Genomic DNA, 13,438 nt, shown 5'->3' on the forward strand with positions numbered 1-13,438 from the left:
TGCAAAGGCTTCATAAGATATTGCCGCAAGTTCCTTGGCATTGTCTCACTAATTCCACCAGATGTTCGAGAGGCAATAACTGACTTCTGAGTAGGCCACACCCTCAATGGACCCAACATCTTTAATTCTGCCTTCTTGGAACGGATGCTTGTAAACGCCGAGGCTTCTGGAACACGCTGTGCTTATGGAAAACATGCAAAGAAGGCTCTCCAGGAACGATCTGATGATCAACTCGCACGAGGAATTCGTTCCTAAAATATCCCTGTCATCTTTACAATGTATCTGGGGTACGACCTTGCTTATCGTGCTCCTACGTCCAGTCGGACAGGCCCACCCGTGACATTGACCTACCTTCCTACGGCCCTCCTCCCTACTTCCCCATTGCATATTGCGAATTGTCTATACGCCCACTTATTGCATAGTAATGATGAACACGCCGGCTGATGTTCGCTCGTCATTCAAACACCAGTTCTCAACATGTGATAAGGTCATTATAACTATGCAACGCAGTGTTCTGCCGGTCAGTGAACCAAGTTCACGGTCATTGACCGGATTGCGTGGGAAAGCTGGCGAACTTCGTCGACGTTCATCTGAACACGACTTTCAGGAGTTTCCTGGTCCTACTGTAACGAACTATACTATATCTGGTCAATGCTAGAATCTTTGATTATCCTCGTGCCGCTTCACATATCATTACTCACATAAACGCATGGTTTTCGTGTGTTCGGTTCAAGGGTACGTTTTAAGGCTTAGAACTCGAAGATGGACTCCCGACTTTTGACACACCATGAAGATCGGCAAGAGATCAAACCAAGGATGGTGGTGGGATCACTTCGTGGAGCACCCAGGTTATGCTGTCAAAGACCCAGCTTCGATGGTCAGTGGAAAGGCAAAGGTAGTGTGTGCAAGGCTCTATGAGCAACGTGTTGCGCATGAGCAGGCAATGGATGAGCAGCAGGTACACTTGGGCCAGCGAGATGCACCAAGGGACGAAGTGGCAATAGCAGGCACTCGTACGCAAGTTTGTTTTATAGCTTTCTGTTACTAACTTAATGTACTAGTTTGGGCTAGTGGCCCGAATGATCCCCAACGCAACTGAGACACTCACCCTTCTGGCAGAACTCAAGATGTATGTTCACGAAGAGCATGTACGCAACGATGTGGTCAAGAAGTGGCTTCAACGCCGGTACTGTGACACCGAGGCCACTGACAAAGCAGAGCCTACTCAAGTAGTTCATGCAGTTGGCGACAATCTATCAGGAGAAAGCAGCGAACGGGAGCCACCCAGCCTCGCTTTCGAGAGGCGAGGGATAAGTGATGTTGCAGCAGACCTTATCCGAGCTGTTCAGGAGGAGAAGGAGATTTCCACCACAGAATCAATGCACTCAGTCCCCATTGGTGCTGCCGGTGCCGGTGGTTCATTCTCCCGCATTGCTATCAGTGACTTACTCGACTATTCTCGTGCGGAGGAATAGTTGGGATCTTTTTATAAAGTCGCTATTCGAGGTTTGGATGCTGAGCTTGAGTTATATGAGCTTCTTGACTTAGATGCCGAGGGAATTGATGATCCAGACTTTCCTCAAGTTGATGATGTTCTTGACGAGTAGATAAATGAGCAGTGCTACCAGATGTTATAGTAGTAGTAGTCGAGTACTATCCATTCTGCGATTGTTGACGCACCGTGTACTGCGGCACTTTGAACCTGCTTCATCGTCCAATCAGATATGATTATCTAATATTCAAGCAGGACATCTGGCACTGCACGAGTTCAGTTCACTTGCATTCATGGGAAAGTTCGCGGCTGAACGTACGTTAACTTTGATAAACGTACACTGACCGGCAGAACACTGATGCAACGCTACATCAACACTGTTGGGACTTGCGAGTGTTATCTGTCCTCACTATGGTGTGATATTCGACATTTCTTGCAGCATTATTCGATATGTTCGTCTCTTCAGCGAGCGACGTGATCAGTTCGATGAACGGTAGCACCATCTGCAGCGAAACTCAGGCTGTCAAGTCAGATGGAGTGCGTGCAGAGAAAAGTAGACAGGAGCACGAAACACCGTTTGTCATTGAAGAAAGGCTGTTGGGCATGCGCAAAGACGCCATCTGAATTCCGAGATACGAGGACGTCGTCGGGACTCTAGATTTCTTACCGGTCGACCTCTCCAAGTCAAGAGAACGTCCATACGTCTCCTTACGTCGAAGACTAGTAGGTTCCCACCCTGTTGCAGCTTTGCTTTGTTGATTCAATGCATTTTTCAGGACTAACTGTTCGCCGTCAACACAAGATTAAGGATGTAACGTCCAAGGGTATTCCTGTCATCTGGATCATTTGATTCTTCTTAGTATAGTCCTTGCGCTATCTTCCGCCGACAATGTTCAGAGCTAGACGTTATAATCGAGTCCCAATTCTTCAGCAATGATCATCGCAGCCTTCTCTCCAATGAGGAGCGCCGTCGAATACGTGTTCTTGGGAGATAGTTAGACCAAAGGCGGCGTAATCTGGTTGGGTACTCACCGTGCCGACATTCTTTGGCACAATAGACATATCAGCAACCTTAAGGTTTGTGACGCCGTACACGTTTAGCCGAGCATCAACGACTCCTTGTTCCGCCCGCGGTTTCATGGCACAGGTACCGAGCTGCATGCAAAAGAATCAAAAACCCCATTTCAAGTCATCTTAGCTGTACTCACCGAGTGCCAAGTCGTTTGCACTACGATTCAATCCATAAGTAACCGGAACGACGGAAATGCAAAAGCTAATACATACCGCAGTCACGATGATAATTTTCAATGGCCTCGTCATCTTCGGCAGTGTAGATAATGTCAGGTGCATTTAGGTCGACTGGCCCAGACGCTTCTCCGCAAGCCGCAGCGCTCCCCTCTGGGAATTTAGGATGGCCTACAGCGACTTCGCCTCGGTAGGAAGGCAACCTTCGGTAGATCTCGCGCATCTTCTTGTATGCAAAGTTGATTGGTACGATATCGGATGGACTGATGAATAATGATCAGTCATGCAATGGCCCTATAATGAAATGTGCCGACTCACTCTTCCAAAAACCCCGTCGTGAAATCGAGCGCCTCTTCACCGTTTTCGTCCACTTTGATATGCACGCTTCCAGCAGATGCGGGGTAAAGCTGTCGAAAAATTCAGCAAAATCCACGGGACAAGGAAAGAGAATTACTGTGAAGTAGGCAGCCGTCATGTAGTTGCGGGGAGGAAGGGTACCAACAAGCGGTCCAAGGTATCTAGTCATCGTGAGCTTTCATATCAGGGCGACGAAATAAACACGCACCCCGCGACCAAGGTAAATATTGCAACACACTTGTCCGGGTGGTCTCGGAAGAACCCGTTCCATCGTTGGTGGAAGGCTGGACCCATGGCTTTCAGCTCCTCGGCATCAGGACGCCACTTGATTTTCGCATCGACACCACTGAGATATGAATCAGTACGTATCAAGTAATGATAATTAGTAATCTGACTCACTTCGAAGCAATGAGTGATGTTCCATTAGCGGTCCATTGTGCGAGGGCATCTATAGTTGGCTGTTTTGAAAGGCGCCGAGAACATTATGAAGTCATGCTCACCTTTTGTAGCATTCTCCTCCCCGCGCCAGAGGGGGTCCATGGTGATTGCCTCGTCAGCAGCCAAGTATGGAACCAAAACAGCATCATGATCTGATACCCATAAGTCAAGACCATTGATATATTGATGATATCTTACCTGTGTAATTTTCCCCAACACCCGGCAGGTTAACAAGTGGTTTGATGTCGCATCGTTTGAGCACTGCCTCGGCGCCAATACCAGACCTCTCGAGAATGGCTGGGGAACCAAATGCTCCAGCAGATACGACGACGAGCTTTGAAGCTTTCACAGTACTTAATGACTGGTCTGCACCTGGGCAAGACACAGGGTCATTGGTAAACTCGACACCTACAGCACGTTTGTCCCTGTGGTTTGGAAAGGGTGTCAAGAGTTGGTGACAGATGCGAGGGCACAAACCACTCACTCGAAAATAATGCGTGTCACGCGCTTGCCAACCCATATTTGTAAGTTCGGATTCTGAGCTTGGTTGTAGACATAGCAGTGTGCTGCGTCGGAACGCCTTCCGGTGGTGCTATCGATGTACCTTTTTACACATGAATTCAAGCCACAATTTGAAGCTACGAGAAATATGCTCACTTCGCCCATGGCTGTGTGGTACAACTTTAATCAGTGGCTGCAGGAATGGAAGTAAAATAGAAAACTCACACTGTATGTATTACATGTTTTTAAATCATTGGTGTCTTCGGAATATGGCCTCTTGTGATAGGTCATACCAACACGAACAAACTCTTCACTGATGGCTAGTTTATGCCCACCAGGGGACACCTTGACAGGTCCTGTATACCCATGAGTTGAACAACCGGGCTGCACCTGGTATGTCTCAAACTACGAAATGCAGTGCGAGTCAGCATGACAAATATATAATTAGCTCGAGCAAAAGAGGACCTTCTTCATGAGAGGGATCAAATTCTTCGATTCCCAACCTTCAACTGCCCAATCATCATAATCTGAGACAGGTGCACGAGTGTATGCCCCAACTATCTATATATCAGCACCTGTTCATTTCGGCAAAAATTGTACAAACAATTGATAGTTGATGCTCCACCTACTGAACGACCAGATGGAACAACCAAAGTACGTCCATTGAGATGTGGAGAGGGATTTCCGAAGTTGAATGTGAGTGTTGTGGTTGTTGGGGCCAGATGGAATGGGTACTGGTAAAGTTGAACATGAGCAGGTTTGTCTAGGGTGTGTTCACCAGCTTCGAGAATCAGAATCTTTAGCGAGGAATCACATGCAGCTAGGCGACCTGCAACGACACATGCTGTGGCACCACCTGCACAAAACGCGAGATTAAATTACAACAAAGATGTTATGTAATACTGACCTCCAGCAAAGATAATATCGAACTCTGTTGGGGATGGAGGAGACATTTGATCTTTGTAGATTGCTCGTCAGTGTCTCCATCTTATATGCACTTGCTCATCAGATGATGGCTGCCCAACAATTGTGTTTCGATTTCGAGGTCATTCGGTGTTTACCCTACATTTGTTTGGACAAAGTTTGTCACCATCATCGGCTCTGAGGACCGTGCGATGATGAATCTGCCTCATGACATTCATAACATCTCGTCGTATCAGAAGTGCTAGTCTCAATCTGTAATATGGTTTGATGGGCACCAGGAGAGGACCTTCAGTTACGGTCTATTGGTGATGAACTTCCATTTCGTGATTCCACTTTTGTGGTACATCGCACAGCTCGAAGCAAACAGGTGTGTTTCATGTCCTAAATTGTCCACTTAGTAGGTCCGCAGTACTATATTCACTCCAAGCAAGTTTACGTTGTTTTGAAATAGAAACATCCCATCCCACGTTGTCACAGTATCTGCACTGCATCGAAAACGGGCTATACATGCTAGTCATGTGCACCAAATAACACCTGGCCAACGTTGCCTCGAAGCAATGCATACATATGTACAACTCCAGTCTGTTTTTGTATGTAATGATACATAAGAGGATATCCATGCTTTTCGAGTCGCACGTTCCCCTTGCATCTCACAGTCTTCTCCACCATGGCATCAGGTATACCATTGGATGCAGGAGCTTTAATGTCGACAGTGCTGGAAGGCATCCTATATGGTGAGCATTGCAATTCAGATCTTGTCTAAGCTAATATTGGTTTTACACAGGCCTTTCGATACTCTTGTTCATCGGTACCATTTGGTCTTTGACCTACAAACGTCACAAACAAGATATTAATCTCCCAATTCTCATCGTGGCAGTTCTGCTGCTAATACTGAGTACTGCTGTTAGTAGCCTCTCGCATCTTATATTTGATGTTGTTTATTGACCTTCTCTGAAGCATATGGTTGTGAATATTGTTCGAGTTGAAGATGGACTAGTGACAAATCGCTATGAGTACCCAGACGGACCATCAGAATATTTTGCAGATGTTTCACAGAAGACTTATGTGATAAAACATTTGTTCTATGTGATGCAAACTCTCCTAGCTGACGGTGTGGTGGTAAGTTCGTAATTTGATTCCTAGTTTAAAACCCTGCTTACAGAAGTGCTTGTGCTCGTAAAAAGATTTATCGTTGCTATGTTGTTTGGCAATCTGTTTGGATTGTCGTCCTACCAATCATTCTGTGGTGCAGTGTTGCAGGTTCGTCACGATCATACTTGCTGGCTCATCATATGTTCTGACATTGCCTCAAAGTAACTGGTCTCATTGCAATTTACAGTGTCTCGCAAGCCAGTACTGGTGATGGGATCTTCGTCAAAGCACTTGCACAATGGGTCACAGCATTTTTTGCCTCGACAATTGCAACCAACTTGCTGAGTTCAGGTAAGTAATCTCTGCATGAGTGCGACATCGAGCCATGAATGTATGTGCAGGATTATTGGCATATCGCATCTGGATTATCCAACGTGGTGTCTCTGGGGTTCACAATACGTCGAGGAACACTGTGATGCCGATAGTGCGTGTGCTCGTGGATGCCGCTATTCTGTACTCTGCAGCGTTGTTGACTGCATTAATACTGTTTGTCTCCGGAAACAATGGACAGGATGCTGTCGTAGACATGGTGAGTCGGCCGTTGACACTTTTATCGAAATCCATTGAACTCGAGCGACTAGGCCATGCCGATCATGTCGATTGCCTTCTACATGGTGCTTATTCGCATCGCACTTAACAAAAAACAGCACAGTTATGTGTCGACGCAGACGAGCATCAGTATTCCTAGACGACCAGGTGACCAGCGAGGCAGAACAAGAACGCGCACAACAACAATATGCTATGAGGCCTCTACAGGTCCATGTATCCAAGTTCACACATCAGGAGCGACCATCGTCAAGCAAGGATTCTATGAAAGGAACATCTCCACCTTACGACGTGTAATCGATAACTCCAACCGCTTATGCCCCGAAAACGAATATAAATCTTGATTCGTTCAATTACGACACACATGAAACACTCACGCGGGCGATCACGGTCGCATACCTTTGCGGAGATACACCAGGAGGCTTTTCGTACTGGTGAAGCCTCCCGTTTTTGGCAACACTCGAGCAGTGGCGAGGCTGATAGCGATCTCGAATTACCCTTTCCTTTCTTTCTTGGACGTGAGTTATGATAATGGTTTATATATTACACAATCTCCGTACGTATTGTACATATCCCTAATGAAGTTAGCATTTCAAAGTCGCATCTGCGACAGTTGATTCCTATTGATTTGCTGATAAATGGTTCGGTGGCCTCCCTGCGAACATGTCAGGGTAAGTGTCCAGGATAACCATACCCTGTTCGATACGATGATGTCTACGACTATACGCTTGGGAGACTTGAGCATGTGAAGAAATATGTAAAAGGCGAGAGACTAACCACGGTACTCAGTATCAACAGCAGGATTGCCACCTTGATGCCCTTCGTGTGATGTTGTAGACCAATGCACCCCAAAATGTAAGTACCCTAGCTCGATAAACATGAGACGGACGGATCCAAATACGATACTTACCAGTATAGAATTCCTGAACGTTCTAGACTTGAACGCATGACCATCATAACGAACTGAATCACGGTATCGGCGCTTCATGAGAGCCGCTGAAGATCTTGTGATATCCTTTCATGCCACGGCGCTTGATCGAGCTCTTTTTGTCATTAGAGCAGTGTGATGCTATGATGATGATGATTATCAGCTGCTGCTGCGCTGGACCGGCATTTGTTAACGTACATACCGTGAAAGTGTCATTTTGGATGAGACATGACTGTCATCGGCGTCCGCGGCTCTCCGCCGAAATCACTAATGATTGGGGCATTGAACCATTTAAGGAGAGAATGCGCCACAGAAACTGCGCCCATCACATCGTAGCAGATGTAGGTGATGGCCTCTGGCCCTAGTGCATTGACGCTGATCCGATCAATCGTTATCAGGGCGACACTCGACCGCTGGCTGGTACAGTGCTTTTTGCAGACAAGCAAGATAGAAATACATCGTAGAATTGATATGTCGTTCGCGCAAAGTTGATAGGTTTAGTAGCGCCAAGGTCAAACCGAGACAGATCTAAACGAGGAACTTCAAAGTCAACTTAGGCTGTTCATTGATAAGCCTGAAATCTCCGCAACCCAAGATTGGAACTTACCAACTGCCTATGCTTGTGTGGGGATTCTCGCTATCTCCGAAACACAGCAATTTCCCCTGGAATATAGCCCCCTATGGACGATGGAAGATAATCGTTCCTCGTCTGTTTGGCCTCCGTGATACGTATACGCCGCACTTCCGTCTGTATTCAATATAGTCGCCAACCTCGTGATAATAGATGCACATCAGCGCCCAGAATCGCACCGTGTGGGCAAAGAATCAATCGTTTCAGCAGAGCGGTAATCATGAAATCGATGAGGTGATGAAGTGTGGAAATTGACCCCGTCTCTGATCTAGACTTGGATTTCCTCCACAAACGTGTTCAAGTCATGTTTTCGAACCCCGACAAATGTTTGGACTACACGAAAACTGGAATTGTATTGCACAGGTCTCTCAATCGCTCAACGTTCAACCGCGTCCTTTCTAACAGGCACTGTCTAATTCCATGCACTCTCCAGTACAGCCATCACAGTTATTCGCCTCAGTGCGCTCCAAGTCTGATGAGGCTCCTGAGTACACATGTGAGTGAAGTTTCAAGTTCATCTCAGTCACCGCAGCCTACAGTCGGCCGTCGACCCCTGTTGCCATTCAGGATCTTGGTAACATATTACACTCTCGTTGCATCAAACTCACCCCCGACCGGCCCTGTCTCTCCACCATAGGATACGCATTCGCGGCTCGCACATCATCTCCTTACGTGCGCGCATACACGCTATTCATATTGTTGTCCTGGTGACTCATCAACTCGAGGATTGGTATTGACTACCATACAGTTTTTTTCTTCATGTCGTAGCAGCTAATTTTATCTAATTTATGTGTAAGTCCTGCACAGGAATCCAACATTGCGACACCCACGTTTAAACACAACCAGAACAACAGTCAGGCTTAGGTTCGAACTGCGACAGTATTAAAATCTGAATCTCTGAGCTTAGCCTACCAGCAGCAGAAGCTACTACTTCCCGGTCGCTTTTTTCTGATTGTCTAGGATTTCGTTCTATTTTTGTATTCTTGTTTATTGTCCGGTTGGTGCGGAGCCCTGCAAAATGTTCGGATGGGTCTATCATTTGGAACATGCGGTACATAGCGCGGGGAATCTCACATGGTTGGTGCTGCTTCGTTTTTTAACTGACTGCGGATTCTGGAAGTGTCACTTGGTTACTGATTTGCTGAAAGGTAGTTTTATGGGGATGTTTGTTCTTGTTCGGAGCGACTTGGGTAGCATGTTACCTGCTGATGCCTCGCCTCTTGCTGCCCTCTTTGCCTGTACGTCTGCCGCTTCATTTCCTGCTATCCCCTTGTGACCTGGCGTCCATCTGATGATTAGTTGCCTCCCGTCCTTGACAGGTAGCAGCTCCCTGAGGGCATTATGGAGTATAACATTAACGACCGGGAGGTAGTGACCGGGTTGGGAATGGAGGGCTCCTGTGCTCCTGATTGCCGCCTGATTGTCCACCCCCAACGCCATGGTGCCCCGTCCACCTGCCTCCTTCAGCAGCTGGACTGCTAAGACCATTCCCACTATTTCTGCCTCTAATGACGTGTGCTCTTCATGGCCTCCCAAGTAGAATCTTTTGTCTTTGATCATTGTCTCTCCTCTCATCAAAACTGCCGCCCCGCCCACTCCTCCGCCCACTACTGATCCATCCGAATAGACACGTAGTGTCTCACTTGCAGTTTTCTCTTCCCTGATCGCATCCGTCTTTTTCAGCGCTATGCTGATAGGTGTGCGGGATCCACTTGGGGTAGTGGTGGACTCGATTATTTCCGGGCTGAATCTGGACTCATTCATTGGCTTACATAGGGCGGAGAGGTGACGTTTGCAGCCCCGGAAGGCCCTCTTCTCGCAGAATCTGCATACCATCGTCAAGCCATTAGCCAGCGGGTGTGCAGTTGGGAATATTGTCATTATGAGTGTAACTTGGAAGCAGATTTTGCGACTGATTGCTCGATGATTAGACATCACCCTATATGCAATGTCGCGTTATCACAAGACCAATGACCGAGAAACATGTGAAAATAAGAAAAATGCTTGGCCCGCGATCGAAACCGAGAGTTAGTGCGATGCAATAAGTTGGACGACCCTCGTGAAGAATGTTAATGAAATATCAAGTCGACCATCGTGTCGCACCTAACAAACCAGAATCTGCAGTGGTGAGCTGTGTGACCAAACAAATAGCGCTGCAAAGTATCATAAACAGTCTAAATACTCGTTTACCTTTCTCTCACTTCTGTTACCAGTGAAACCAAAAAGCATCTCTCTTGCAGGTTTATGCCGCTATTACAATATTTGGGACAACAGACAAAGGTGAGTACTGAGTACTGAGGCCTACCACCGATTGAACATTGTATGGCTGCAGCTCGCTTGGTTTGGTATACTTTCCTCTGCGCATCACCCTGGAGACTATAAGTTCAACACGTCGACATGATGGTGTTAACATCCTCCAACTACGAACGAGGGATTGAGCGTCAGGAATTTTCGCTTTGAGCGCCTGGGAGAAGAACTCAAGTGCAGGCGCCGAGTAAGGAGGGTACCTTCCCTGCATGAAGCCCTCCGTTCTTCAAGGTACGTGCGATGTTAGTCAGGCAAGTTCGACATGGACAGTCTCGCACCCACCTTGCGTCTGCAGGGACATTGATATAGCCCCTTTGATGGGTGAAGGTGTCGAAGGAGTACTTCCCAAGGTATGATCCATCTGCAATAAATGAATGCTGAGCACTTCTCTCAGCGACACACGGAACGCAACATACAGCCAGATTGCCCTTGACCACCGAAAGGAATTTCATAGACAGCAACCTGAGCGAAAGTTTCATTGAGGATTAGCTGCCCGCTCTGGGTGCGCTGTACGACTTTGAAACACAGTTGATCAACATGCATCGCATACGTGGAAGGTGATCCTTACATTTGTTTTTTGTCTCCTCATTTTCCGTGAAGACGTAAATGACAAGGGGAGTGGACCTATAGGAGATGAGTGTTTTTTCTGATAGGCAGTCCTGAAAAGACTTACCCAGATTGTATGTGTGAGATGGCGGCGTCAACATTTGCAACTGGGATGATTGGCAAGATAGGTCCGAATATTTCTCTACGATCACGGTTTGAACAGTCAGTTAGATGGTGCTCGGAAGGGCACGAGCTCGACTGACTCTTCCATCAATGGGTCGTCCAATTTTACGCCGGTAACAATTGCTGGCTCAATGCGAAGATCCTGCCCAGCTTGTCCCCCAATCACGACCTTTCCTTTAGTTCGGGACAGGAGACTCTTGTTGCGTTCATAATGGCGAGCATTCAGCACGCAAGCCATCTCAGAAGAGGAGTCGAGCGGACCCTTTGGCCAGAATGAATCATATGCTTTCCTGAACGCCTCCACAAGTGCACTTTGGTATTGTTCCTGCACAAAAACGTGATTCGGTGCGACGCAAACCTGCCATGATGGTACAGTTATTCTGCTAATATCTGAGGTGACAGGGAAGACTTTACCTGTCCTGCGTTTTGTTGCTTTCCCCATAGAATCCTCTTCGCAGCGATCTCAATGTTCGTGCTGTCCCCGTCAACGAAGACGGGTGATTGTCCACCAAGCTCGAGAGTCACCGGCGTGAGTTGTTTTGCTGCCGCCTCTGCGATGATCCGTCCCACGCTCGTACTGCCCGTATAGAAAATGTGGTCCCATTTTAGACCGAGAACATGGGTGGTCTCTTCGACGGCTCCGAGACAGACAGCGTAGGCATCTGGGTCAAGGTATTGCGGGATTAGTTTCTCTATGAGGGCCGCAGAGGCCTGGGCATGCTCTGAAGGTTTGATCAAGCATGTGCAACCCGCAGCAATCGCGCCAATGAGCGGCAAAATCGTGAGCACCCATGGAAAGTTCCAGGGACTAGTAACGGTTGATTGTGAATATCCCGCCAAGACAACCTAAACAGATGGTAGCGACTTGCCTGATGCTAAGCACTGTTCCCTTGGGCGCCTTAAAGATGGTTGTGTCCCACCCACTGCGCCAAGCCTCTACTTGCGGCTTCTCGGGAGAATTCCACTTATCAAGATTCTCGACAGCATGAAGGGCGCTTGAAACCATTGGTCCTAGTTCAGGGAGGGTGGCCTCAAAAGGGTGCCTCCCGAGATCAGCTTTCAGGGAGGCCATGATATCATCGGCATTTTCTTGGACAAGGCGGGCAACCTGGAGAAGTTGCTTGCGGCGGTATTCCAACGGAAGAGTGCGGCCCTCACGGAAGGTCTTCGACAACCTGCTGTGAATCTATAAGGAGTATTAATATTTACCATGAACATCATGATGAACGGAGAACCTCGGTGATATGTTGCTTCGGGGTATACTTCAAGGAGGCCATGTTTACTCGAGTTGGAGGAATAGTGGCTCTGAGGACTTGGCGGGGAACTGGATAACGTGTACAAAGCTGTCAACATATTTAAGCACTCGGCGCAAACTACCATTATCACTGAAACAAGGGGGGTTCTACATTCGAGCGTAATTCCCATTACCGCATGTGTTCCTGTTTACCCATTAAAACCTAGCACCCAAACCTAATCTGGACGTTGATGGAAACCAACCACTGACGAGAGATGCCGCAATCAGTAACGGGGGGTTGTACCCATCATTGTCCAGTAGTATTCCGAATCATGCGGCAACATCGTTTGGAGGTGAGATTTTTGTCTGACATACAATTCTTGAAATCACTGCATGACGTAATTTATTGTGTTCTACAACGAGAATTTCGATATGCGAGAGACTAGGAATGAATCATTTTGTTGTTGATCCGTGTTGCCATCACTTGACAGACTAACCGGCAGATACACTTATACAGGCACTCGTAACATACAGAAATGATACGTCAACTGTTTAGAGACCAGACTAACGAAGTCACTGGATCGTTGTAGATGAGTAGTAGATGTTTCCCGGCCGTTGCTGGACTTCCATCGCGAACCATGACATTGAATGATCATATTCAACACTATCGTCATCCCCAAGACTCGAGCTGAACTCGAACAGACCAACAGTGAAAAATCGGAGAGATCGTTCTACCATTAATGCCCTGCCATTGTGCGGTGCGATGCAAGGGATGAAAGAGTACACACTCGAGAATTCCCCAAGGCCTCCTCCAAGACTGACGTGTATTACGGGTGATTGTGGCACAAGAGGTTGAAATATAAAGATCAGTCTTCATCACAACACAGGCGTCCTCGGTGTTCCATCGTGCCGCAGAGGCGACCGCGACCTTTCAGGAGACGCAAATGGCGGTGA

At 47.4% G+C, this 13,438-nt stretch overlaps 4 protein-coding genes across 4 annotated transcripts; 2 read left to right on the forward strand and 2 right to left on the reverse strand.

Moving 5' to 3' along the window:
- Positions 1-506: 506 nt before the first annotated feature.
- On the forward strand, positions 507-1,436 carry F5891DRAFT_1053092 (uncharacterized protein). Its single transcript, XM_041362564.1, has 2 exons — positions 507-644; positions 702-1,436. Exon 2 carries the CDS (start codon positions 788-790, stop codon positions 1,046-1,048), a length of 261 nt encoding a protein of 86 aa, XP_041222139.1. The 5' UTR covers positions 507-644; positions 702-787; the 3' UTR covers positions 1,049-1,436.
- An 817-nt stretch (positions 1,437-2,253) lies between these two features.
- On the reverse strand, positions 2,254-5,120 carry F5891DRAFT_586627 (GMC oxidoreductase-domain-containing protein). The gene is made up of 16 exons (XM_041372374.1): positions 4,941-5,120; positions 4,638-4,889; positions 4,499-4,590; positions 4,259-4,438; positions 4,190-4,200; positions 4,017-4,136; positions 3,731-3,957; positions 3,595-3,684; positions 3,494-3,542; positions 3,303-3,440; positions 3,192-3,255; positions 3,056-3,144; positions 2,777-3,000; positions 2,701-2,720; positions 2,525-2,647; positions 2,254-2,475 (listed from the first exon to the last, which is right to left on the reverse strand). The coding sequence occupies exons 1-16, from the start codon at positions 4,984-4,986 to the stop codon at positions 2,392-2,394; spliced, it is 1,809 nt and encodes a 602-aa protein (XP_041222140.1). The 5' UTR covers positions 4,987-5,120; the 3' UTR covers positions 2,254-2,391.
- Positions 5,121-5,624: 504 nt separating this feature from the next.
- F5891DRAFT_958466 (uncharacterized protein) lies at positions 5,625-6,952 on the forward strand (the record flags this gene model as incomplete). Its single annotated transcript, XM_041375569.1, has 8 exons — positions 5,625-5,691; positions 5,742-5,860; positions 5,915-6,076; positions 6,142-6,217; positions 6,272-6,400; positions 6,451-6,638; positions 6,691-6,805; positions 6,828-6,952. The coding sequence occupies 8 exons, from the start codon at positions 5,625-5,627 to the stop codon at positions 6,950-6,952; spliced, it is 981 nt and encodes a 326-aa protein (XP_041222141.1).
- Positions 6,953-10,456: 3,504 nt separating this feature from the next.
- F5891DRAFT_1130243 (Aldehyde/histidinol dehydrogenase) lies at positions 10,457-12,527 on the reverse strand (the record flags this gene model as incomplete). The annotated part of the gene is made up of 10 exons (XM_041364498.1): positions 10,457-10,590; positions 10,639-10,745; positions 10,804-10,882; positions 10,938-11,036; positions 11,090-11,145; positions 11,195-11,269; positions 11,331-11,608; positions 11,665-12,058; positions 12,120-12,436; positions 12,486-12,527. The coding sequence occupies 10 exons, from the start codon at positions 12,525-12,527 to the stop codon at positions 10,457-10,459; spliced, it is 1,581 nt and encodes a 526-aa protein (XP_041222142.1).
- Between the last annotated feature and the right edge of the window lie 911 nt (positions 12,528-13,438).

Source organism: Suillus fuscotomentosus (assembly GCF_016647785.1).
Source record: "Suillus fuscotomentosus strain FC203 chromosome Unknown F5891scaffold_54, whole genome shotgun sequence".
NCBI lineage: Eukaryota > Fungi > Basidiomycota > Agaricomycetes > Boletales > Suillaceae > Suillus > Suillus fuscotomentosus.